At 50.2% G+C, this 25,823-nt stretch overlaps 10 protein-coding genes across 10 annotated transcripts, besides 1 other annotated feature; 7 read left to right on the top strand and 3 right to left on the bottom strand.

Moving 5' to 3' along the window:
- Positions 1-25,823: part of a sequence feature (contig 1.55 1613..492661(-1)) that runs on past both edges of the window.
- Positions 1,902-4,333, top strand: ANIA_03369 (protein clrB; the record flags this gene model as incomplete). The annotated part of the gene is made up of 3 exons (XM_655881.1): positions 1,902-2,125; positions 2,187-3,285; positions 3,335-4,333. The coding sequence occupies 3 exons, from the start codon at positions 1,902-1,904 to the stop codon at positions 4,331-4,333; spliced, it is 2,322 nt and encodes a 773-aa protein (XP_660973.1).
- On the top strand, positions 4,939-6,443 carry ANIA_03370 (glycosylphosphatidylinositol-alpha 1,4 mannosyltransferase I; the record flags this gene model as incomplete). Its single annotated transcript, XM_655882.1, has 3 exons — positions 4,939-5,982; positions 6,066-6,173; positions 6,264-6,443. The coding sequence occupies 3 exons, from the start codon at positions 4,939-4,941 to the stop codon at positions 6,441-6,443; spliced, it is 1,332 nt and encodes a 443-aa protein (XP_660974.1).
- Positions 6,926-8,749, bottom strand: ANIA_03371 (uncharacterized protein; the record flags this gene model as incomplete). The annotated part of the gene is made up of 2 exons (XM_655883.1): positions 6,926-8,202; positions 8,257-8,749. The coding sequence occupies 2 exons, from the start codon at positions 8,747-8,749 to the stop codon at positions 6,926-6,928; spliced, it is 1,770 nt and encodes a 589-aa protein (XP_660975.1).
- ANIA_03372 (protein scaA) lies at positions 9,725-11,509 on the bottom strand (the record flags this gene model as incomplete). Its single annotated transcript, XM_655884.1, has 1 exon — positions 9,725-11,509. The coding sequence occupies one exon, from the start codon at positions 11,507-11,509 to the stop codon at positions 9,725-9,727; it is 1,785 nt and encodes a 594-aa protein (XP_660976.1).
- ANIA_03373 (Y-family DNA polymerase) lies at positions 12,176-14,136 on the top strand (the record flags this gene model as incomplete). The annotated part of the gene is made up of 2 exons (XM_050612471.1): positions 12,176-12,389; positions 12,439-14,136. The coding sequence occupies exons 1-2, from the start codon at positions 12,249-12,251 to the stop codon at positions 14,134-14,136; spliced, it is 1,839 nt and encodes a 612-aa protein (XP_050468390.1). The 5' UTR covers positions 12,176-12,248.
- On the top strand, positions 15,209-16,933 carry ANIA_03374 (uncharacterized protein; the record flags this gene model as incomplete). Its single annotated transcript, XM_655886.1, has 1 exon — positions 15,209-16,933. One exon carries the CDS (start codon positions 15,209-15,211, stop codon positions 16,931-16,933), a length of 1,725 nt encoding a protein of 574 aa, XP_660978.1.
- On the bottom strand, positions 17,620-19,502 carry ANIA_03375 (DnaJ domain protein). Its single transcript, XM_655887.2, has 5 exons — positions 19,270-19,502; positions 19,172-19,215; positions 19,023-19,116; positions 17,967-18,970; positions 17,620-17,914 (listed from the first exon to the last, which is right to left on the bottom strand). Exons 1-5 carry the CDS (start codon positions 19,373-19,375, stop codon positions 17,762-17,764), a joined length of 1,401 nt encoding a protein of 466 aa, XP_660979.1. The 5' UTR covers positions 19,376-19,502; the 3' UTR covers positions 17,620-17,761.
- Positions 19,811-21,763, top strand: erg9 (bifunctional farnesyl-diphosphate farnesyltransferase/squalene synthase). The gene is made up of 4 exons (XM_050612469.1): positions 19,811-20,173; positions 20,235-21,294; positions 21,341-21,523; positions 21,571-21,763. Exons 1-4 carry the CDS (start codon positions 20,109-20,111, stop codon positions 21,673-21,675), a joined length of 1,413 nt encoding a protein of 470 aa, XP_050468389.1. The 5' UTR covers positions 19,811-20,108; the 3' UTR covers positions 21,676-21,763.
- ANIA_10401 (hemerythrin domain-containing protein) lies at positions 22,230-22,890 on the top strand (the record flags this gene model as incomplete). The annotated part of the gene is made up of 2 exons (XM_050612468.1): positions 22,230-22,331; positions 22,393-22,890. 2 exons carry the CDS (start codon positions 22,230-22,232, stop codon positions 22,888-22,890), a joined length of 600 nt encoding a protein of 199 aa, XP_050468388.1.
- Positions 24,553-25,392, top strand: ANIA_03377 (A4/G1 family peptidase; the record flags this gene model as incomplete). Its single annotated transcript, XM_655889.1, has 1 exon — positions 24,553-25,392. One exon carries the CDS (start codon positions 24,553-24,555, stop codon positions 25,390-25,392), a length of 840 nt encoding a protein of 279 aa, XP_660981.1.

The raw sequence follows: 25,823 nt of genomic DNA, 5'->3' as shown, positions 1-25,823 counted from the left end.
TCCGACGGGAGTAATTTATCCACAACAGGCAAGCTCCTGCCGATCGATAGTGAAGTCTATGGCGTTTTCAGTGATTAGTGGAATCAGGCCTTTAGGTTTCGCGGACGAGTATAGAGAGCCACGCTATTCTTTCGCCGAGTCCCTGCGATATCAGCCTAAAGACCACGAGACACCATCATCACAGGTCAGCCACGACACCAGACCACGTTCCATTGGCCTCTTTCCTCAAGGATGCGAGGCTCATTGGCCGCAGCGTGTTCTGACAACCTTCGTTCGGCTACAGGCAAGTGTCCGAGCGCCTAGAGATCAGAGTTCAGTTCGCAATTCCCAACAAAACGATTTGCAGTATCCCTCGTGATGAAGGCTGGGCATTTTCTGAAAATAATGAGCTAAGATTGACAGCCGCCCTACGTGCATTCTTTAGCCACCGAGGAGCGTACCGAATGACACGACGCATGTATCCAGGCCTTCGTCTCGCTTGTCAGAGGGGTACAGATGGTGGCAGGCCGGAAACCCCCTTTTGCGCCCTCGCTTAAGCCATCCAGTCATTTGTTGCCATCCTCTCTCAGCCCACACATCCACCAAATCTCATTCTTATACAAGGACGAGAACGTTCACTAGGTCTCAAGACGATCCTTAATTTCCTCAACCAAGTGGGTGTATGGGATATGCAGTGTGAACCGACTACTGCAGGCCTAACATCCATAATTGTGATCTAGTTGCGCAAGCTGGCGGTCCACACTATGCATAGAGTCTCCTGCACATATTCTCCAGATCTTGGAGAGGGAAATAATCGCGCAGAGGCTTGGAATGATACGCTAGTTGTAAGTTCCATTCGCCACCCCCAGAGTCCCTGCGACTATCAGACCCTGAGGAGCTGCTCCAAAGACGGCAGCGGCAGCGAGGATCAGACCCGAACGATCATGCCGCTGTCGTACTGAATGCGCTGCAAGTATAACAGATGCCTCCCTCTGGCTGTACTCGGATGGCGCCGCTTTTTGATCCTTTTCCTATCCCGAGTGGTAAATTGGTCGAATCACATAAACGCCTTATGACTGGCCAATCTCTAAATGTCTTGGCCTCAATCTGATGCAAATAATCTTAAAGCAAGGACAGGATGGCGGCGGTCAGAAGGGCCGGACAAGCGGCAACACCTTACGACTAGTAATAGCTGCAGTGCTAAGGCACACTGCACACTGCCGGCAGCACCGACGCATCCCAGTAATAATACCGTGATATAAGGATCGCATCAGGAATCCCTGTCTGTCGCTTCCAAATTACCATGATCATGGGCCATTTGGGTTCTTGGTGCATGAGATGGGGTAGCCTCTGGTAGGGCTATTGTCGGATGCGGGATAATCGCCGGCTTTGGTAGTCTTTGACTAGGACGGGAGTTTGAGACCCATGCTGCATGATTAATGATTGCGGGGAAGAAATGAATCAGCGCGCATGCGTAAGAGACTGAGAAGACACCTCGGAGGTGCTAACGATCTCCAGGAACTAGGCTGACACGACGTGACCTGACTTGACCTGACTTGACCTGCCCTGGCCGTTGACTGGCAATCTGGAAGAATCAGCACAAGTCGTATTCTTATTATCCGGCCTGCCTTGTAGAAGACTCCGTACTCATTCTTGGAATCCTGTCCCCATCCCTCTTCAGCCCAGCGCCACCAACCGAGTGCTAGTGCTCCTCCCCTCTCTAGTCTTTAGCCTTGTTCCCCGCCTTTTCCAGGGTTGTTCTTTTCCTTCTGTGGTGCTTTGCTTTTTCTACATCCATACCACTCTTCTCGCCCCTATATCATGTCTCTCACCTAGACAACCAAGATTTGCGACTCTGTGCCCCTGCCCTGGTTGACTTCACGTCCGTCTCCTTGCCAGATCCCGTTGTCTTTTCGCTAGCAATGTTCCACACCTTCGAGGGCTTCGAGAATCCAGCCGCCTCGGCCCCCGCCCGTGCAGGACGAGAACGCCAGTCTTCAATCGGGCGTCGCGTTACCACTCTTCGTGCTTGTACCTCTTGTCGTCATCGCAAAATCAAATGCGATGGTGAAAAGCCGTGTGAAGCATGTAGGTGGTATAAGAAAGCCGATCTTTGCCATTATTCGGATCCCCGTCCCTCGCGAAGGTAGGTGGTAATTTTCCGCCTTCGTGCCTCGGCTCCGCAGCTAACCAGAATGCCTGGACAGACATGTCGAGAAACTGTCAACGACCTTGGATGAGTACCGAACCGTACTGGAGAAGCTGTTTCCTGGCGCATCGCCGGAAGCCTTGGCTAATTTGCCGCGCGAGAAACTGCTCGAAACACTAGCTCAGCCCCAGGCGCAGCCTCCAAGTACTGGAGCCCGCCAGATATCGCCAGCAACGTCCACCTCCCACGAGGCGCACGTCTCCCCGATATCGACCGAGGATGGAAATCTGGAGTCGCTACAGGCCATGCCAGAAGAATCGAATGACCCCCGCAATCTCAGCAGCGAGATCACGAATACAATATCCGATGATGTCAATGCGTTGTCGCTTTCCACAAGAGGCCCGTCCTCGTACCTCGGTGTCTCGTCCATAAACGCGGTTCTCAAAACAATCGTGTGGCTGGATCCAGGGTCCGCTGCATATTTTGCCAGTACGCCCCCAAGCGCTCCTCGTCGAGGCTCGGTAGCAGACCTCTCTTCGTCGGAGGGGCAGTCTTGGGCTGCCCATGACCAGCCCGGTACTCCTCCGCAAGTTCATCTACAAGTGCCAGAATCTCAACTCCTGGATGCTTACTTTACCTATGTCCAGCCCTTGACACCAATTCTGGACGAGCAGTCCTTTCGCGAAACATACGCTGCTGGACACCGAAAAGATGACCGGTGGTATTGCTTGCTGAATATCGTCCTCGCGATGGGCAGTATCTGCGCCTCAACCTGCGACGATATTTCACATAAGATATATTACTCCCGGTGTAGGGCGTACTTGGACCTGGAGTCGCTCGCGTCACTGCACCTGGAAACCGTGCAGACGCTTGGTATTCTAGGGGGCTGGTACCTGCATTACGTTGCCCAACCGAATCTAGCGTACTCACTTATGGGCGCCGCTCTTCGCATGGCTGCCACTATGGGTTTGCATAGAGAATTCGCCGACCAATCCGATACATCGAACAAGCAGAAAATGGCACAACTTGATCTCAGACGACGGGTATGGTGGACACTGTTTCTTATGGATTGCTGGGGAGGCGTGACTTTGGGACGGCCAACAATGGGCCGATTCAGTCCCGCGATTACGGTCAAGCTTCCTCACTATAGGGAATCGGTACGTGACTCATTACAAAGGCTCCTCCGCCATTTACTGACAAGAGTAGGGGAATGTACTTGATATTCTTCCGCTTCTCGAGAACGTTCGATTTTGCAAGATCAGCAATCAGATACAAGACGCGCTAGCAGTGTCTCCATTGACCAAATACAGTGAAATACTCCACTTCGATACTCAATTGGTTGAGTGGTACAACAGCCTCCCATATATCCTTAAAGACCATGAACCATGCCCGGAAGGAATCGCAAACACCCGCGAAGTCACGAAATGGCGATATCATGTCCAACGCATACTCCTCTACCGTCCCACACTATTGAGCTATGCCATGCGGCGGGTTCCGTATATTGCTCTACGATCCGAGGAGCGGACGGCGATCGAAAGGTGCAGAGAAATTGCCGAAACCGCCATCAGAGACATCTCGGCAACTGCAAAGACCCCTCAGATGTCTGGGTGGAACGCCGTGTGGTTCCTCTTCCAAAGCACCATGGTTCCCCTTCTAGGGCTGTTCATCAACGACAATACAGTGACAGATCCCCGGGCTACTACAGAGGCGTGCCAAGCGCAGGTCCAAGACGCTTTACTTGTGTTTGCGCGTCTTCAGCAAGCAAGTCCGACGGCAAGGAAAACCCTCGACGCAGTTTCACGGATATTTGAGGCCAGCAAACGTGGTCCCGGCATAGCTGCCGAAACCAACAGCATCAACAGCGCTAATCTCTCCCCAACTTCGCGCGAGGCTGGTGTTCTTAACACACCCGGAATCTTACCCTCTCACAACGATGGACGAGGATTTGCAGTTACTCACGACAGCTCGTTCACCGATCCATTCGCCCCTTCAACCATGGATGACCCTAACGGTCAATATCTCTGGGACTTCCTTAGCTGGAGCGATACCAACATAGTCCCAATGGCAGACGTGGAAAATATCAACGACGGCGGCCTGCTAGGCTCCGATGACAAGCATTTCAAGTATACGAATACCAGCTTCTTTGGCAACCAGCTAACTGAACCGCCTTTTTTCACTAATTCATCTATTCCATATTATTCGTGATCAGGCTTATGTGGATACCATATCTTTTTATTTTGACAACCGCTTGGCTTCCCTACTTCTCATGTAATACCCCTTCGTCTCACGAGGCGTAAACCCTCGCTTTGATATATATATATATTGTTTTTTGTTTCTATACCCGGACTACTATGTCCGCTATTTCAGTTGGTCTTCTGAAACCTACTATAAAAGCCAATAGCAATCCATTCCTGTGGTCTTTGACCAGACATCATGATGATGAACAGTCTGTCATATCGCCAGCTGCAGTAGAACTATACCCGATATTGCATCGATTGGGGAACGCTGATCAGCCATGATTGCTGAGTCATCAATAGTTTGAAGATGCCAAGATACCCCGAGTTTCCTGCATTTCTAACAACTACACGACGGCAATACCCGACCCCTGTTTGAGTGAAACTTTGGGCGCGAATGTCTAAATGTGCTCATTTAATATTTAAGGAAGCTTCTTCGCTAGTGATTGGATTTCCCAACTGCTGAACCCGCTTGTTACCAATTCAGGCGGGCAGTGGGACAAGTCTCAGATGACTGACCCGGTCCATCAAAATCACCAAAAGGCTTATTTACAAGAAAAATTCAATTTGAAAACAATGGAATCACTCTTCAAAAGACCATTCATGGTCTACGGCTTGGCTGCTGGCCTCCGCACAGTTCTTCTCTTTTACGGGGCCTGGCAAGATGCCCACTCAGCTGTCAAATACACAGATATCGACTACATGGTCTTCACTGACGCCTCGCGCTACGTATCTCAAGGGGACTCCCCTTACGCCCGAGACACTTACCGCTACACACCATTGCTAGCGTGGATGCTCCTCCCCACGACCTGGGCCATCCCAGGATTCTTCTCCTTTGGCAAGGCACTCTTCGCGCTGTCCGATGTTGTGGCAGGCTGGCTTGTCGCGAAATCGCTGACCCTAACGCATGGGATGAGCGCGGAGCGTGCGTTAAAGTATGCCAGCTTCTGGCTACTGAACCCCATGGTTGCAAATATCAGTACCCGTGGGAGCTCGGAAGGGTTACTGGGGGTGCTAGTTGTTGCGCTGCTCTGGGCTGTCCTGAATCGCAGGATTTACCTTGGAGGTGTGCTTTTAGGGATTGGTGTACATTTCAAGATCTATCCATTCATTTACGGAATGTCTATTCTTTGGTGGTTGGATGAGAAGGAGTTCACGACCAACAAGGCTCAATCGGAAAGTCGGGAGGTCAAACCCAAATTCAAAGACACCCCTGTCGGCATCTTCATCTCGCAGATCCTGTCGTTCATCACCCCGTGTCGTATTCGGCTCACCCTAATCTCGCTGCTCACATTTGTGGCCCTAAACGCGGCAATGTACCTGCACTACGGCACTCCGTTTCTTCAACACACCTACCTGCACCATCTTACGCGCATTGACCACCGGCATAATTTCTCGCCTTATAGCACACTACTCTACCTCACTGCTGCTTCTTCAGCCGGTGCCGTGGGCCATGACGCGGGGGGTCCTAGCGGGAGCTTCGAGTCTCTTGCCTTTATCCCGCAGTTACTCATCTCTGTTGTTGTCATTCCGCTCGTTCTAGGGAAGAAGGATCTACCAGGGACAATGCTTGCACAGACGTTTGCGTTCGTGACCTTCAACAAAGTTTGTACGAGCCAGGTAAGTTCTTGCTTTTTTGAGCTCCCTCGCAGCGCATGGCCACCCCACGCAATTCCAAAATAATCTAGCTGACGCAAAAACAGTACTTCCTCTGGTATTTGATCTTCCTCCCCTTCTACCTCCCCACCTCATCTCTCCTCCGAAACCCGCGGCTCGGGATAGCAGTCGCTGCACTGTGGATTCTTGGCCAGGTACGCTTGCTCCGAGTCTTCCTGCTACTGACTTCGCAACATCATAAATGTGCATTAGGTCCTCTGGCTAACCTTACAACGAATGCTCAGGCCCTCTGGCTGCAACAAGGCTACCTGCTCGAATTTCTGGGCATATCGAGCTTCTTGCCCGGATTGTTCCTTGCGAGCTTGGGTTTTTTTGCGGTGAATGCTTGGATTTTAGGCGTTATTGTGGCCGATGTTGGGGGTCTGAATCTGGAGTCGGGCAATGAGAAGCGGAGGGTGAAATAGGGTATTGACTGCTCGCTGCTGGGGCCGTTAAACGTGGGCTTATGGAGAAGAGGGGAATTCATTACGTCATATGTACGGGTCCGGATTGGGGGTGAAGTCAAAAGGGCTTCGGCAGGGCAACACTTATGTCTACGTAAATAGATAGATGTATATAATTTAAATAGATGGAAGAAATGACCTCAGTTTAAAGAACTTCAGCCTTTTACTAACTTACATTGACCTGTGAATTAGCTGAACAAGCAGATGATCTGGTATCTGATATCAAATCTCCATTCGTATGTATCATGTCATAGCCTGATGCTGAGTGAGGATATTCTCACAGAAATGGGATGGGAGGAGAAAGATGGGGAAAACAAACAAACGTAATATGGTATCTTATAGCCCTACACAAAAGAAGGCGATCCTTGCAATGACAACCGTGAAAGACATGAAATAATGCGTTAACGCTCAGACTGCTTTATCTTTGCTCTTCCTGCATAGTCTCAGTGTTTCGGCACATCAGCAATAATTCTATACGTGGATGCATGAATGCTCAACGGTCTTGTGCGCGGGTATATTGCGCCCACGATCTGATTGTTGTTCCCATATTGCGGGGAGATGCCGTCAGTGAGTTTGACGAATTGCGCCTCTGGACGAGCCTCATGGAGGGCCTCGAGGATGGGTTCGTTCCAGAGACCCGTGGCCTTGGTGCCAATGAGCTGGAAGTACGGGTTGAGTGGAGGGCAAGCGGAGTCAAGGTCAATGAAGCGGATGCGCATGTACTCTAACTTCTGGTGAATTTGGAGGCCGTTAATGGATGCTACGACGAGTTCCTCGAAGGCGCGTATGAAGTTTAGGTTTGTGATGCCGGAGAAGTCGTCAAGGAAGGGGAGGGCCGGGTAGAGTTTTCTGTCACGGCAGCATGTTTTCACGACTAAGTCGAGGGATTTGAGCTTTGACTTCTGGCTCTTATCGGGCCGGATCGCCATGGAGTTCTTCGTGGACTCGAAGAGACATGCGCAAACTTTGCCGGTAAATGTAAGAGATTCAAGGCGTGGGGCTACTTCTCCGAGGAGACGACAGAGATGTGGTGGATTGACACCATCACCGAGCCAGCGGTTCTGTGAGTTGTCTTTGCTGTAGAAGCCTTCGAGGCTTATATTTACGTGAAGCAGTGACGAAGGTAGGCGACGGAAAATGCTGGCGATGGTCTCATAGCCTTCAATCTTTGGCTTGGCATACGAGCAATGCCACTCGCGGACTTTTGGTAGTGCCTGAGATAAAGTGATCCAGTGTTGGTGGTCCCGCATAATGTTCCAGGCTCCCCGCATAACGAAGGTCTGGATATCTGGGAGTATTGGAAGCCGTTGAAGGCCTGTACGTCCTGTCGGATCTGTTTTGAAATGGCGTACCATTGGGGGTTTTTTGCAATGACCTCCTTCCAAAGTAAGCATACGAGCCCCCCGGAATACAGTCTGCACATGGAGAAACATCTCTTCTAACGTAGCATTGTGGCTTGCGTAGTAATATTTGTAGTCAGCCACGGGGTTGGAATGCGGATCGTCCCATGCCATTGTAGCTTGAAGAGCTGCCATATCCGTCAATCCTGCATTTTCATCATTCAATCTTCGTGGAAGCTGACGGGAGGCGTTCTTTATCGCTCGTTGGCCCCAAACAGGTATCCATATCTCCACATGACGAACGTAGGTCGCCAGATGAGGATGCGCACGAAACCAGCGTGCACTCTCCTCCAGCTCATCTGCGGTACCTTTAAGTTTGACTATGACAACGGAGTTAAGCACGGGAAACAGACGGCAAGGATAAGGCTACTCACTGTGTCTGTAAATCCGATCTTGCACAAGAATTCTCCACACAGGCGAGATCAGAGCCAGGTTCGAAAGAGCTTTCCGCCTCGGATGCCTCAACGATTTGTGCCAACTCTGCGCAGATGATTTCCCACTAGCCCCAGTAATGGTCGCTGTGCGCTCACCGAACAAAAAGTCGAGGATGGTCTCGTGAATTTCAACTGGAAGGTGTTCGAAACGAACTTTCGACTCGCATACTGACAGTGGCTCGGCTGACTGCACATCCTCCATCTCGGTATCCACTGGCGACTGGGGCGATCCCGGGGAGTCCGGACCCACGGGAACGGTGAGGGATCCCTCATGGCTCGAGATTCCAGCGCTTGTACTTCGATTTGATTTTGAGCATGAGACGGTATTCGAAATCGAAGTAGCTCTCGCGAAAGCATTCACTGAAACGGGTCGAGGGGGCGGGATTGTAGAGATTATGAAAGGAGAAGAAGACGGAAGTAAATCGGCGGTCATGATTTGCGGGAAAGTTATGGTGACCTAAACACGCCAGGCAAAGGCTATATCGTCAATCGTTAAAGATGGAGGGAAATGGCTATGGGGAAACCCAAGTTAGCAAGCCGGAAACGAGCGAGAAGACGAGGAGAAAGAAGCCGTAAAAACAAATGCAGAAGAAGAAAAGAATCGAGAACATGACGCTAAACGTACTGAAGGCGGAGCTGGACTGTCGTACAAAGCAGTGGAGGTGAAAGAAGCACAAGGGACGCAGATATATCTGACGAGGAATGACCACAAGAATAAGCAAGTCGAATTACGCTCTGCCAGCGTGCTCCATGGCGCCAGGTGGGGATGATGCTGCGTTGGAAGCGTCTGGTGTTGGTTGACGGAGGTGAAGACCAGGAATTAGGCAGTCAGGCAGCGTCGGGACAGCAAGTGGTGATGCGATCGTGCAGGTGGCGATAAGAATCAATGATAACAGAGAGATCGGGATGGGGTTTATTCAATGCAGCAGTCGTTGGTGGGCTATAGAGGAGAAAGAGGGGGAGAGAGCATTGGAAACGAGATTCGAAGATTTGGGAAAGCCATGAATTCGGTCAGATGATTTCACGCCGTGATGCCATCGTCCAAGCCCAGAGTGAAGTGTATTTATAGCAGCCCCCTTGTTCGAGATTCATTCCGACGCCTTCAATTTGGTATCACTTTAATAATGGAATTGCTCCCATTTGAAACTAGCTGTCAGAACCCGTCGCCTGCAGCCATACATTGGAGGATCGAATATTCGGGATCGTTGAAAGAATTCCTGCCAGCCGATCTCAATCTCTGACGAACTTCCAATCAGGAGTACTTTGTATACATTTATAACCTTCTCACCATACATCTAGCGACTGTCTACCGCTTGGCGCACTATTCGACCGACAAGCCAGACGCCCTTTACTCCATACATATTTGGTCACCGTAAAAAAAGAACATACAAGAAGTAAAATGCAGGAATCATCGCCTGCGACGAAACCGGAACTTGAGCTCGTCATCACTACTATCTGAATCTTGCTCCTCACGAGCACGTTTCTGACTTTTCCGCGTCGTCGTTGTTGTCGTCGTTGTCGACTTCTCAAACTCACTTTGTGCGACTGTTTGTGGCTGCCATGGCTCGCTGTCTGGCGCCTGACTGACCTCGCGGTCTCGCTGGCTTTCTTGTGGGCTCCGGTTTGAGGAGCGACTGGTGTTCGCCCAGTAGTTATCCCCAGAACCAAAGTCCTCCCGTGGCACTTCCTCCAAGGGAACGATGACGGTCTGTAGAGGAATCCGATGGCGCTGTGGATCGCGGCGGCGCTCGCCCTTTCGGATGAACTTCTTAAAGTTTTTTCGTCCATTCCACCGCTCATCCCATCGATCGTTGTCATGGTCTGCCGGCTTGGCTGGGATTTCCAACTCTTCCACGATGGCAAGTCCTCTTAGTTTCTCCACGTCCACATCTTGGAGAGAGTTTTGAAGTGATTCTTCCTCCTGTTGCAGTCGCTGACGAGCAGCATCCTCTTCTGCCTCTCGGTGCTGCCGCGCTGCCTCTAAGACATCGAGCTTTTGACGCTTAGGCCGAGGGCCTTCCTCCCGTTTAGCATGGGAGCTGGACTCTTCCAGATTTCGCTGGGAGGTTTCACCCCGCCGGCGTTTCATTGCAGTAGCTCCGGGTAGCAAACTCGAGACGAGGTCTTCTTCCTCCTGGAAGCTGTCAGGTTGCTGAGATGGTTCGCCTGAAGCAGCATCTATCGACATCGGCTGCAGATCCTCTGTAGGTTCATCCACCTCTGGGGTGTAGACCGGTATGGAATTGATGTCGAACCCGTCGTCGAAGACTTTCGTTTTGGTGACATACTTGTGCACACGAGAACTCTTGACTTTCTTCGGCGGTTGACTAGCCTCTTCAGGCTGTTGGGACTCGCCAACAACTTGTACATTCGAAGGGGGTTGGATGGATGCAAGCTCAGGCGATGGCTCTTGCACTATTTCATGACGGAGGGGCCGGCATAAAATGGAGGCATCATTGTTCAAGATTGCATTGAGAAACTCATTCTGCTGAATAACCCGTTGGTCAGTCATGAGTGCAACCTCATTACACAGCTGGACCGGCCAGTCTTGATTTCCTGTTTTTGATTTGAATCGTACAAGCACTACTCCACCATCATAATTTCTTTCAGATCCAATGCCTCTCTCGCCGGCGGCGTTTTTCATAAATTGTACGACCTCCTCCGGGGTAGTCACACCCTCTTTCACATCAAGACATAGCGCTTTCCCGTGTCCATTAGTGATTGGGTCCGTAAGGAGCTGATGCTGGGACTTGTCGCAGAAAACAAAGGTATACCCTTCAAAGACATTGGCTCGATTCGGGTTGGGTGCGAATGCCTCATCTGAGCCGTCGAAGACTTCTTTCCCAGGAGGCGGAAGGAACTCTTTCGCGTTGGGCCACGCAGCGTCAAAATCGGCCTCCAATGGAGACAGACTTTCCATATTCTCCAGATCACTCGGGGTGGACGCGTAATCTAGGGCATCGATGAAAGAGTAGTCCACCATGTATGTGCCATTCACCAGCGCTTGTAGTCCCTTCGCGGTATTTCGCTTAGTCTGGACGACATGGGTTGTCACATTGACGAGGTATTCCTCGATGGTCTTGATATCCAAGCCTTCCAAGCGATCACGAAAGCGGGCGAGGGCATTTTTATTGCTTTCCTTGGAAGAGAAGGAAAAGCTAAGAACCTTTGGCTCCCATTTTATGCTAAGCATCGTCCAACAATAAGCACTGAGCTCAGTATTTTCGACATGCACTCACCGCAAAGGATGACGCGATTTTCCCAAGTATATTATATGCTCCTCCCCGGTCAGTTTCCTGCTGCCACCTTTTATCTTTTCACCATCGATTATTGTGCCGGCCTTCGATTTCTCGTCGGTAACGAGGATTTCAGATCTTTTCTTCGTTCTCGACTAAACGCAATGGGTCAGAGGGGAACTAACAACCCATGATTAGGTATGCGTACCCCATCACCTGCCTGGACTTGCGATACCTCGATCGTCAAGTGTTTGCGGGAGACCGACGCATCTGGTACCGCTTCTCGGACTATATTTGGTTACAGTCGTTAGTGAGGTTCGTTACCATTTAGGAACATAAAAGCCATCATACCGCCCTCCGTCTTGACACGACCAAAGAGATACTTCTTTCCTGGTCGCAGCCACAAGCGCTTGCCTTCCAACCGTTAGATCTTAGAAATTTACGATGAACAGGCATAATCACCACCGAGGAAGTCTCCCTCCGTGTCGAGGATCCACATGAGGGGCACAGTCAGCGCAATAAGGACCTAACATGACTTGAGTTGGATGAGCGTCAACGGATGTCCGGCACGTGCAGCACCGCGATGAAAAACGCGTAGCCACGTGATTTGTTGCCTACCCGTAATGCTGCCTAGTTTGGAGATCAACGAGCATCAGCCGCGAAAATTCTCTTTCATTATAACTGCGACAATGTTTCATGGAGGAGGAAAGAATCAGTAAGGGTGAACAGCCCATAATAAAAGGCTACGAGTCTCCTAGTGTCGATGAGAGTCTTAAATATCAGCTGTTGGGGCCTTCCTTGATAAAGGCGGGCCAGGACTCGGTTGACCAGAGAAAGGTGAGGGGAAAAGGCTTCTCGTCTTCTCGCAGTTAAACTAATCGTGGAGGTCTCTGAAATCATTTATAATGCCTCTAAAGGCTCCAAGTTTTTCAACCATGAGCAAATCCGCGATAATGTCCTCACAGAGAAGATACAGCGGATTCTGAAGGAAAAGACGCGCCTTGAGAGTCTGAACCTCTCTGTCGACTTACGCTTAGCGGACCAGGTCTTTGCTGAGATAGAGTCCACCAGAGACCTCTCGCAGTATGTGGTTCACGTAGACTGCGATGCGTTCTTTGCTGCGGTTGAAGAGCTGGATAGACCGGAGCTGAAAACTGTACCCATGGCTGTTGGAAAGGGCGTTCTGACGACTTGCAACTATGAGGCTAGGAAGTTTGGCTGCCGAAGCGGCATGGCATCCTTTGTCGCTAAGAAGTTGTGTCCCCAGTTAATTTGCCTGCCGCAAAACTACGAAAAGTATACGGCGAAAGCTCAAGAAATCCGCGCCATACTTGCACAATATGACCCTCAGTTCGAGAGTGCGAGCATTGATGAAGCCTATTTGAACATTACCGCTTACTGCCGCGAAAAGCAGCTTGATCCAGATGAGGCTGTCAGTCGCATGCGTGCCGAGATTCTAGAGAAGACCAAGATCTCTGTCTCTGCCGGAATTGCAGCAAATGCGAAAATTGCAAAAATCTGCTCGAATCGCAATAAACCAAATGGCCAGTTCCGTGTTCCAAACGAGAAGAATGCTATCATGGAATTCATGAGAGATCTTCCTATGCGCAAAATTAATGGCGTGGGCAGAGTGTTCGAGCGGGAACTCGACTCAATCGGCATCAAAACATGCGGCGACATTTTCCCACAACGTGCCTATTTGGCTAAGCTATTCGGTGAAAAGGCTCTTCACTTTTTAGCGCAGTGCTATCTCGGAGTAGGCAGGACAAAAATTCAACCAGCTGAAAGCTACGAGCGCAAAAGCGTCGGCACCGAGAGGACATTTCATGAGATCAGTAAACGAGAAGAGTTCAGAGAGAAACTCTGGTCCTGTGCTCAAGAACTAGAGAAGGACCTGTCACGTACTCAATTTATGGGTCGTACACTGGTTCTTAAGGTCAAGTTGGCTACTTTCGAGGTGTTAACCCGGCAATATCAGCCCGCAAGGGCCGTGTCTACGGCCAAAGATCTCTTTACATCTGCCCTTCCGATGTTAGAGAAACTCGAGAAGGAGATTCCCAATATGAAGCTCCGTCTGCTCGGTATTCGATGTACCAACCTTGTGAGCACCAAGAAATTCGACATGAATTTCTTCGGTGCCGCTGCGCGGAGACAACCTGTGCCAGATACTGCAATCGAGTCTCCCGTGGAACAAGAAATAAATGCAGAAGAAGCCTTCGAGAAGGCGGCCCGCGAGGAGCTCCAGAGCGATATGCAGGCTCTAGAAAGGCTCAGTCAAGAAACACCCGAAGCTGGAGGTGACCAGATTGAGATAAGCCCAACGCCGACCACCGCCGGTAAACTACTGGCTCAACCGGAGTATTGGGACTGCCCTATTTGTTCAATGCCTCAAATCGCGGACGATAGGAAGTTTAATGACCATGTGGACTACTGTTTATCGAAGCAAACGATCAAAGAGGCTATCCAGGATGATTCGCCGCAACTGCAGCCGCAAGCTCAACCAGCACCACACAGCACACGAAAGCGAAAGACTGCTTCTCGAGACAGCGTAGACCCGCGACAGAAACGTCTTTTCTTCACTTAAACGAAAATCTTCTTTTTTTGCTACTCAAAACCAGCCAAGGCCGCTACCACATGGCTTCGCTTGGGCACCACGCCTATGCTTGGCCGCTTTGAATGCGCTTCAGCTATGTGAAACTCTAGGTATAACAGCGAATCTGATCCCGTAAAGTCTGTTTCAACAACTTTTCTCGTCGACCAAAGCGCTCTATATCAAATATGTTACGGCGTCACCTAGAAGGACCCACTGCGGGCTAACTCCTTACGTCTGGATTCTAACCGGAGGTCCAGCACATGCTATATGAGCAAGGACGGTGGAATCGTGATTGTATCTGACGGCCTACCCATATCATGCAACTCAATGTATGCACCTTCGTCTCTCAAGGATCAGGACAGCCCATGCCAGATTGGCCTGGTCTCTCACCCAATTACTGGGACTCTCGTTGATAAGTATCGGTTATTCTACCTTTTTTGGATTCCAATGGATAGACAAACTAGGTTCTACTTAATGCACGGCAGCTTCTATGCGCTATGCATATGTTTTTTTAGTTTTGGGCAGATATAATTGTAGAATGCTGTTCAGAATAAGTTCACTTCTCCAGTTGTTGATCAGCCCATAGAGGCGGGGCATATACGGAGTAGAATGATCTAACAACCGGAGTATCGGCTCAGCTGAAGCGAGAATTCCCGGTAACTCAAGATATTAGGGGTTTATAGAACTAAACCACTGCCAGATGGGATTTCTAGCATTCGTATACCCATTCAAGAGCAGTTACTGAACCCCTTTGGAATGCTATTTCAGTTGCGGTGAAAAACAGACTAGACCTAATTTGGCGGGGATAAACATCTCGGTCGGCGTGGTATTTGACGGCAAAATAGTTAGTTTCCACGCTGCGTCCTCGTCCAAAAATCTTCATCACGACCATCAGGCGACTCCCTCTGCGTCTTCCTCCCTACTCGAAATATATCAGGGGTGGTCTCGCCTGGATCAAACCTACGCTGTCGGCTGGCTGGTGCCACCATGCTCGCAGATCCTCGAAGAGTGCCGCAATGCCATAACAGCTCTCCCTTCTGTCTGCCCCTCGAATCTAGCAGCTATGACTTACGATAAACAACACAATGGCCATCTTGCCAAACCTTTTACTCCGACCCTTAGTGCAGCGTTCAGCAGAGCGAATAACAAGACCCCTTTAACCCCGAAACTCGCCAATCCTTCCGCCGTCCGCGCTCCCAAACGAGTTGCTCCCTCGGACCACTCTGCAACAACTCCGGCGAGACACGGTCCTGAGCCCTCCTATCTAAATGCGAATATCACACCCCGATCCGGCTCCAGAAATAGCAGACGTGATGGGAGCATACTTTCTCCAGGCAGTACACCGGTGCACTCTCCACAGGCCTCCGTTCAGCCGTCTCCCGCAAATGGGAACACAAGGGCATACCGGACTGAGCGCAGTCCAGTTCGAATGGGCGGGAATCATGAACCCCCAAGGACTGCAAGAGCAAAGACCTTGACCGCCGATTTGTACTCCACTTCTCGCCCTCACTCCTACACGGAATTTTCGCCTGCATCTCCCATGTTCTTCCACGCTAGTGATGCACGTTCGGTTTCGAGCTCCTCCGAGGCAGATACACGGTCAAAAGTTTCTGGGAAAGTGTCTTCGCCTGCTACTTTTGTATATGCGAATGGTCAAGAAGAAAATCAGCCTCCGGTTGAAGAGAGCTCCAGACGGCGGTCGTCAGGATTGTCGCGACCTGCAGTCGTGGCAAGGCCGACAGCTTCTCCGCGGCTTAAGTCACCCCAACCCAGCGCAGAATCTCCTCGATTCTCCGATGGTATTTCCTCGCTTGGCGCACCGCATCTTGATGACTCGCCTGAGATTCATTCGCCAGTCCACAGTCCCACATTCAGCACCGTTCGGACCGTGCCAATAATAAGCCATACGAAATCTTCAAGCCTTGACACGGCGCGCGGTACTCCTGTTCGTGAGACTTGCGGCGAGGCTCTACGACCCAGTCCCATCATTGTATCTACGTCGGATCCGCAGGTTGAAGTAAACTATAATTCCGATTCCGTCCCTCTCAGGCCACGCATTTTCAGCAATAAATCTACAAATACAGTCGATAGCCATAACGACGGGTTGCAGAGCCCAGTCAAGTCAGAGCATGGAGTGAGCAGCGGCCCAGTCCTCAGCGCGCGGGTAGAGCGTAAGATTTTGGATCTTGAAATCAGCAACTCGTCTCTTCTTGCCATCAACCGGACGCTTGAGCGCGAAATGCGGAAACAGAATGCAGAACTGCGAAGATTCCGACGACTAAGTCGCTCGGGCCGTTTATCCATGGCTCCTTCTCGCTCGGTGTCGGATACTCTATCAATCCCGAGCGAGATTAACGAAGGCGGGACTGATCTCTCATCTGGTCAATCACAAGACGAACTGTCTGAATTAAGTGACGAAGAATCCTTGCAAGATGAAAGTGAACTAGGACCTGACTCAGTAGCCGACGACGACTCGAAGCACAGAAACAAGGATGAGAAACGATTTCTCATTGACCTGGCCAAGCACCAAGAGCTTCTGGCAGACAGTCAGAAAATGAATCAAAGCCTCAAAAGATGTCTCGGATGGACAGAAGAACTCATCAAAGAAGCACAGAAGGCACTCGAATACAACGTGCTGGTTAATGATATCCAACTGGGCGGGCGAGTCCTTAGTCCTGATGAGTTGAACGATGATGGAGAAACTGGCCGCGGACTCCTAGCCACCGTCTCGTCCGAATCCGAAATTCCTAATATGGATCCTCCCGGCGAGGACTCGCTATCGACATGATTAAATGCCACTCGTTCTCCTTTCGTTTGTTAGCGATACCCTATATAGCAATATCTTCCTCGTTCAGGAGCTGCGCTTCCAGGGACTCTGCCGAAATCTCTAATATTCGCAGGACCTATTTGAGAGACGCGACCTATATACGCGCCGACAGCTTCTCAACCCTCGAGTTGTGCTTGCTTGATATCTATATACCTGTTACTGTACTGGCGCTTTTGGTTAACATTGTCCTCCAATCACAATTATCCCTTGTTATGTTTATGCGAGCGATAGATTTATGCGACTGATCACCTGTCTCTGGACTCTGCGAGATACCCAAGCGCAATAATGAATAATACGAGACCATCTATACCTTACGAGCTCAGCTATCACTTCAGCATCTAGTAATACGGGAATAAATAGTCCAATGTTATTGCTTCCTTGACAACATCAATTGACTGCCTTCAAATCTGAGCTCATCATAACTAGGCCCGGTTATGGGCATCGCGGAATTTGAGAGAAATAGTCAAAAAGTAAAACTTATATTCGAGTCCACGCTTCACGCAAACTTCGAGCCAAGGGTGGAACGCTATGCGCTGTGTGGAATAAGTGCACGGCACACCGGGCTGGCAATAGCGAAAATATATACTTTCCGTCTATAGATACATGACACGTGCCGCTACCATTAAGTTAAATTGAGTGTACGGACCAAGAGAGCGCTCTCGGGAGAGAATAACAATTCGCTACGACGAAAGATACATCCGGCATATTTATCCAAGGCACACGGGGAATAATTAAGCGGGGAGAGACTGGGCGAAAAGGGGAGAGGGTAGGTTCCGAGATGACGAGCAACTACGACGCGGCCTTCGGGCTGGAGGCTTCCAGCTCAGAGTGACCGTGCTTCTTCTTTTTCTTCTTCTCGTCCTTCGCTTTCTTTGCCGTTGCATCAGCCATGAGCTGCTCGAAGGCCATGTAATCTCCCTCGTCGTCGGGGTCACGCTCGGCCTGAAGAGAATCAGTATGAAGAATACCAGCCTAGGAAAGAGATGGCTCATACCTTAGAATAGATATTGCCGGCAATTATCATGGCATGAGCCCGCTCGATGCGCTTCTCCAACTTGATCTTCTTGTCGCCCAACACCTTATCACAGACGTCGCGAAGGACGCTTTGAATCTCGAGTTTGCTACCACGCCAGGCGGCCGCGAGAAGCTTGCCCGTTACCTTTACGGAATACTCGGCCCTCATCTCATCCGTCCAATTCTCGCCGCCCTTTTCTTCGAGTTTAGCCATCTCCTCCATGGTCAATTGTGCGTCGATGACAGTCGAGATGGTTGTCCAGGCTTCTTTTGCGAGAGTACCCTTATCCTTAAGGCGGGAGAAGAATCCGGAAATACCCAGGAACTTTTGTGACTTCAGGAAAGAGGTAGCTTTTGAAACATACGTAGCGCCAATAGCATGGAGGATCTCAATACCGAAGGACTGGATCTTCAGGTTCTCCACCTCAAGCTTAATCTTCTCCTCAAAGGCCCGAGTCACATCGGCACCCTTGTCAGTTTCCGTCCACACGCTGATCTTGTCGATAAGTTTCGTCGCCAGCATGTCGACTCGCTCTTCTCGCGCCTTTTGTCTCTCGAGTTCGAAGGCTTGGAGTCTTTCGGCCTGTTCACGTGTAAGACCGCCCTTCTTCTTCTCCTTTTTCCTGAGCTCGCGCTCCTCCTCTGTTACACCGGCGGCCTGCATTCGGATTTCCTCATCGGACTTATCCATGATAGCCTGCTGTCCCAAGCGAGGCCGAGGAGTGCTTGTACCGGAGGCGGCGGGGGACGGCGAGGCTGCGCTGGCTCTTGAGCCCGCACCTGAACTGGTGGTTTCACCTACAGACGTGCCTTCCTGCTCATTGATGTTCAGCTTCTCTTCCGTCGACGCAGCTAGATCTTCTTCCGCCTCTTCCGTTGTGATTTCCATGCGAGTCGTAAGGTCTTGCAGCAAAGATATTTCGCCGATCAGATCGTAAAACGCGTCTCCACCAAAGATCATACCAAAGAACTCGTTCGGGTCCTCTGCGATTTATTAGCGCGAGTCGTAAAGGAGAATAGTCCTCTGACCACGCACCGAAACCTTGGTCCGGGACAGCCCCTTCCTTGCCGTGGGTATCATAACGCTTGCGAAGTTCGGCATCGCTGAGGACTTGATATGCTTCTCCGATCTGGTGACGGAAATAAATCAGTACCATGTCGAGGGCTGGGCTGTTGACAGCGTACCGCTTGAAATCGCTCATGCGCGGTCTCATCGCCAGGATTCTTGTCTGCGAAATTAGTTAGACCGGGTTAACGCCATAATATCAGCCAAGAGATCACACCAGGATGAGTGACGACGGCAAGCTTTCGATATGCCTTCTTGATTTCAAGTTCTGTGGCAGTGGGCGGCACCCCAAGGGCGTCGTAATAGCTAGTATCAACAACCATTTTGAGAATGCGGCAAGACCGCCAGTTGTGATTCCGGCTGACCTCTGGACTGCAAGTGGATTGGAGTAGAGTTTAGGCTAAGAAGAAGCACCGAGACGAGATTCCTGTTATAGGAGAGGCCTGCTTCAAAAGACCGTACTATGGTTTGGGCGAGGATTATTATTTTTTTCTGCCTGGTGAAGCTTCCGAAGGGCCTTTCGTCATGGCGGGGAGACCAAGAGGACCAGCGGTAAGAGATGTCACGGTTTGTTATAGATTACGCCGAGCCCCCTATTTTCTATGGCATAAGGGCACGTGTCAGGGGTAATGAAGCGTTCCGGGGGCCGATATGATCCGGCTCTCCAAAGGACACTAAAATTAGGGAAATTTTCTTCTTTTCTCTTCCACCACTCAATTCCGCACTCCTTTCCTCTCACCTCATCTCCTCTCTCTTCTCCTGATATACCTGTCCTTTTTCTTCCCCCTCGGCCGCTGCCGATTTCTCCGACCCTGCATCTTATTGCTTTTTTCTTCCTGTGCTCTCATCACCTTGGCCGTCTTCATTACTCTCCTGCTTGCCAATCGGTCAAGAGAGCCTTATGTACATTACTTCTCTATTGTGTACTAATACGCCAATTTGCTGCTAATTTTGCCTCCTTTGGTGTTTTCTCAAATCGCCTCGCATTCTTATTTTCTCCCCTTCGTACAGCTCCTACCCCTTCACCTTCTCGTGTAATATATCCAGTTAAACACCATGGGCCTCGGCAACATCATTTACTTCGCTTTTCATCCTTCAGAATTGAGGTCGATCATCCAATGGTATGTTCAGCTTCCCAATCGTTCGGTTCAATGGCTGACAATTCCTCTTGGGGTTGGTTAGGAAAGTCTGGCATAACCCTGTTCATGAACGTAACGAGAAGAACGAGACGGAGACGCAGAAGGCCTGCTTCAAGTTTCTGGACCTCACAAGTCGGAGTTTCAGTGCTGTGATCAAGGAATTACATCCAGAGCTGCTTTTGCCGGTCTGTGTTTTCTATTTGGCACTTCGTGGGCTTGATACAATAGAGGATGATACCTCAATTCCCCTTGAAACCAAGGAACCTCTACTGCGCAACTTCAAAGACTTCCTAGAGCAAGATGGTTGGACTTTTGATGGGAACCGCCCGGAGGAGAAGGACCGTGAGCTGCTGGTTCAGTTCCACAACGTCGTTACTGAGTTCAGGAACATGAAGCCTGCCTACCAAGTCATCATCAAGGATATCACCGACAAGATGGGTAACGGTATGGCTGACTACGCGCGCAAGGCTACCTTTGAAGATGCGAGTGTAAAGACTGTCGAGGAGTACGATCTTTACTGCTATTACGTGGCTGGGTTAGTGGGTGAAGGCTTGACTCGTCTCTTTGTGGAGGCAGAGTTTGGCAACCCTGCTTTGCTGAAGCGCACACGTCTTCACAAGTCTATGGGTCTTTTCCTCCAAAAGACAAACATCATTCGTGATATCCGCGAAGATGAGGACGATGGTCGACGATTTTGGCCAAAGTCCATCTGGTCGAAGCACGTCGATAATTTTGAAGACCTGTTTAAGCCCGAGAACCGGGAGGCGGCTCTCAATTGCAATTCTGAGATGGTCCTAAACGCACTGGAACATGTCGAGGACTGTCTCTTCTACCTTGCCGGTCTGCGCGAGCAGAGTGTTTTCAACTTCTGCGCTATTCCCCAGGCCATGGCAATTGCTACATTGGAACTTTGCTTCCGTAACTACACTATGTTTGAACGGAACATCAAGATAACCAAGGGTGATGCCTGCCAGCTCATGACAGAGAGTACACAAAATCTCCGAGTTCTGTGCGACGTTTTCCGGCGCTATGTGCGACGGATACACAAGAAGAACACACCCAAGGATCCCAATTTCCTAAAAATCAGTATCGTCTGCGGCAAGGTCTGTACCCCGTCTTCTATATCTGTACCGTCACTCACTGGCACAGATTGAGAAATTTATCGAGACAATCTTCCCTTCGCAGGATGCTGATGCGGCCAAGCGTCGGGTTGAAGGCACTCTGTCGGAGGCTGAGGCTGAGAAGGCTCGACAGGATGCGGAGACACGCAAAGACGTTTTGTTTATGATGGGTCTTATGGGAGTAATGGCTTTGATAGTCACCGCTATTATGGTATATCCGTCTTCGTCTCTCTTTCACATGGATACTGACCTTTCCAGATTGCAGTGGCGTGGGCTATGGGCGCCCGGTTCGACCTTGCGTGGAAAGAGATAAGAGAGGGTAACTTCAGTCCGAAAAAGGCAGTGCAGCACGGCGAGCTCTGACCAGTATTACGATTATTTTATTACTAATTATACCCCTTCACTGGTGGCACGCCACGATGCCTTATGATAAGTACGCAGATATAATATTACTAATACCACCTACCGCAACCTGCCCCCGCTGCCAGCGTCCCTCAAACAAACTGTCCAACTAGCACGGATGTCAAATTGCAATCCAGCCTTTCTATGACTGTGGTTGTGCCGAAGAAGTGCTGATATGAAGTGGATTTATCCGACCAGTGACGTACTAGATGTGTGTCCTGCAGCTACGGCTGAGATGGCATACATCCATTGAAGATCTGGAACATCGTTCACGTATTTAACGTTCGTATCATGACTATACTACTTTTCAAATGACTTTTCTTTATCCTGTTCTTGGATAGGCGCTTGTCTTCGTAGAAAGCGATTGGCAAGGATTACAAATCGCTTTGCTTGCCTTACAAGCTTTCCTCTACATAGATCCTGGCTTTCGAAAATCAATCTACCTATTCCCTGACTCTTATCGTCAGCTCCAATTTCTGTCGTTCCGCACACATCACTCACCAGAAAATAATTTGATGGACCAACAAAGCCAGTCAGAATCTCTACCGAATATGGAACCCCTCTCTCCAGCCGATTTTCGCATCTACAACCGTCTCGCCGAACAGATGGAAAATATCGTATGTGATCAACATCCAACACCATCGTAATTCAGACTAGATTAACAGAGCTCAACAACAGCATAACGGCTTCCGCGCCACCTGGGCAGAGTTAAAAACCGCCTGCGATCCACCTCCATCCCAGTCCCAGTTCCCAACACCATCCGCACTGGCAGCAGGAAACCCGGACAGCACAGACTCAGAGATAATCCTCCTGGGCCTCTCCTTCTGCTCCGGCCTCTCAAGCCACCACTCCATCGAAGAACGCTACATCTTCCCGCTCCTCGCAGAACGGATGCCCGAGTTTGCGGCTGGCGGTGTTCTAACCGAGCAACATGAGGTTATTCATGACGGGCTTACCCGACTAGGTGCGTACTTGAGGAGCTGTGAGCGAAAATTAGACGACGATGAGGATGGATGGCGGCTAGACAGGGGTGTTCTCAGGAGGTTACTAGAAGGGGAGGACGGCAAGTTTGAGAGTGTGATTTGGGAGCATTTGGATCAGGAGGTGGAGTTGTTGAGGCCGGAGAGTTTGAGGAGGATGTGGGGGGTTGAGGATGTTAGGAGGTTTGCGATATAGGCAGCTAACAGCTACCAGTCACATCGGTGGAGGTTCAAGTAGGACTTTTTACTACTTAGCAGCCTAATCAGTCAGCGCATGATTAACTCCAACTATCGGCAAAAGCTCAAGTAGCTGTGCAGCTGGCCCTGTAGGTATAATGTGATCTACGGGGAGCGCGCGCACTGTACCAGTCCACGGGCAATCTTGTACTAAAGAAATTGCAGACGCGCAGGTAGGTACCTTGTAAGCAGATATCCCGGGTTCCTAGTGCCTGGAAATCGGAAACAACCTGACGAATCTGGTCTCGCTCTCGGTCACGCAAATCACTCATCTTTGTAGAAATGGCGTAAGCTGCGTTGAACCATACATCATACGATTGACTGATATCCAAGATAGGTGACGTCTTGTATTGCCTGCGGAATGATAGCCCTAATCAGGAATGCACGAGCACAACCCCTCCATTCCAGCCCGTCAGTCATCAGCCAAACCAGTATAGTATCCTTGTCCGGCAGCATCAAACCGCAGAGTTTAGTGATATATGTTCATCGATATTGCGCAAATCTCAGCCCAGAAGCAAGAGCTGGATTTTCACATATTTCCTCTGTATTCATGGTGCATAACGGCATGGCTGACGGCATTTGCGCTGCGTTGCTATAGGAACGAAATGCTGCTTGACCCAGTCAATGACTGGTGTCAACTGACTTCTCTTTTAATCATGACTCAAGCGACGTCTGTATGGGAAGTATGACGTGATAGCGAATGATGCGGTGCTCTGTGCACTGTTCTTCAGCTTGACAGGAGTATGCGCTACCGTAGGTGGTCGGGCTGTTAGGGCTAAGACACAGCATTCCTGACAGTGACCGGAGTGGCTCTCTTTCCAGCCCCTCAATTCTAAAGAACGAATGTCAGATTATGTCATTATCCCCCACAATGCTGTCGATAAGGGTGAGGATGAAGTAAAAATAACAACATCTGGGTGCCTGGCCAGAATCAGGTGCTAGGGTTCGAAGCTTGTGAGTCGAACCTGCATCATCGCATGCCTCGAGGGCTTCAACCTTCAACTTCACTGTCGGTCTTCTGTCGGGAAACTTATTAACAGATTCAGGGGTGTCCGCACCCAAATTTAATTATTATTGGCAAATTGATGAGCTTAATCTTAATCACCTTCTCCATGCGGCTTGGTGGGTAGGCGAACCCGGTGGTTCCAATAGTGCAGATGGAGCCCCTAACCACAACGAGTAATCCGTATACTGCACCAAACCATGACTATTAGAAGCTGTGATCCAGCTACTGGGCAAAAAAGATCCGGCTGACAGTTCATTAGAAGGGAGATCCATACCTAGCAAGTTGCCAAGGCAGGTGGACGAGATCCGGAGTCCCGGCCACGCGTATCATCCCTTTGCGGAAGTGGGAAGTGGGTTAGCAGAATTGGCGCACATAACCATTGTCCGCATGCGATCGTCAAGCGTCATCGGGGATTGAAAATGGAGAGGACGAGGGGACTGCTAATGGCTTGTCAAATATTTTAAACTGGCGTAGAGTACCGCGGGGTGGGTGCTGTAGTCCCTTTTTCGCTACTCGTCGTCCATATTCTCCCCTTTACTGGTATTGCGCCTCCGACCTTCCCGAGTCTCCTTAACAGCATTCATTCTATATTCATGATAAGAAAACACTTTGAAAATGAAGCTCTCCCTCACCTCAAGCCTTCTCACAACAACCACGCTCCTGGGCAGCGCCCTCTCCCTCCCACAGACTTCCAACCTCGTCTCACGCATCCAAGCCCGGTCTCTAAACCGGCAGTCGCATCCCCTCACTCGCCAAGATGGCGGCCACTCAGGTTCTCAAACGGGCTTCCGGATGGCCAGCACAGCCGCTGTGGCCTACAGTAACAACTGGGCCGGCGTCGTCCGCGAGGAAGCACCACCTGGAGGCCCTTACACAGCCGTCAGCGCGACATTTACCGTGCCCAAGCCGACAGCCGCGCCAAATACAGCAGGGTTGCAGGCAGGTTCGGCATGGGTAGGCATTGACGGTGACACATACAGCGGGGCGATACTGCAGACTGGCGTGGACTTTTACATAGACAACGGACGTGTGTACAACGATGCGTGGTTCGAGTGGTTCCCTGATTATGCGTATGACTTCAACTTGGCCATCAACACGGGGGATGTGATTGTGGCCAAGGTCGAGGCGCTTTCGCCGAGCAATGGGGTGGCTATTATCGAGAATAAGAACACTGGGCAGACGGCGACACAGACGATCAGTGCGCCCAAGGCTGATGCGACGTTGAAAGGGGTGAATGCGGATTGGATTGTCGAGGATTTCCAGTCTGGCGATAAAGTCGTTGCCCTCGCCGACTTTGAACAGGTCACGTTCACGGGGTGTGAGGCGAAGGCACAGAATGGAGATTCATTGGGGTTGGACGGTTCAACTATCATTGAACTCAAACAGAACAATAAGGTGCTCACTGAGGTGACGGTGAAGGGTAATAATGAGCTTACTGTTGCCAGTAAGATGTAAGATGCTCTGTATATAAAGCTTTTCCCGTGTCGTTGCGTTTTGGTTTGGCGTCGGCGTTATATCTGGGGAATTTTTCGGGGAATCTTTTTCTTATAATTTGGGACGGTCAGGCATGAGAGGCATGAGAGGCATATAAAACAGTACGATGATCAAACTGCACCTATCGAGGCATTCTGAAATACCGCCGAAAGGTCTTCAGGGACAAAAATTATGCGCTTTTGACCTGCCAACTGCATCCCGACGATCTACAGCCTCGTGTGAAGACTCCGTACAAGTGTATACAGAGTACGTGCAAGTAACCCAACCCAACCTCAACCTAAACATCACTTTCGATATATGCCCTGGAGCATATCCTTCTTTGAGTGGGCGGACTTGGACAGATGTTGGAATGATCTACTAACAAGGATACAAAACAACCACTTGTCACGAAG

Source organism: Aspergillus nidulans, chromosome VI (assembly GCF_000011425.1).
Source record: "Aspergillus nidulans FGSC A4 chromosome VI".
NCBI lineage: Eukaryota > Fungi > Ascomycota > Eurotiomycetes > Eurotiales > Aspergillaceae > Aspergillus > Aspergillus nidulans.
This window is presented reverse-complemented; position numbering and strand designations above follow the sequence as displayed.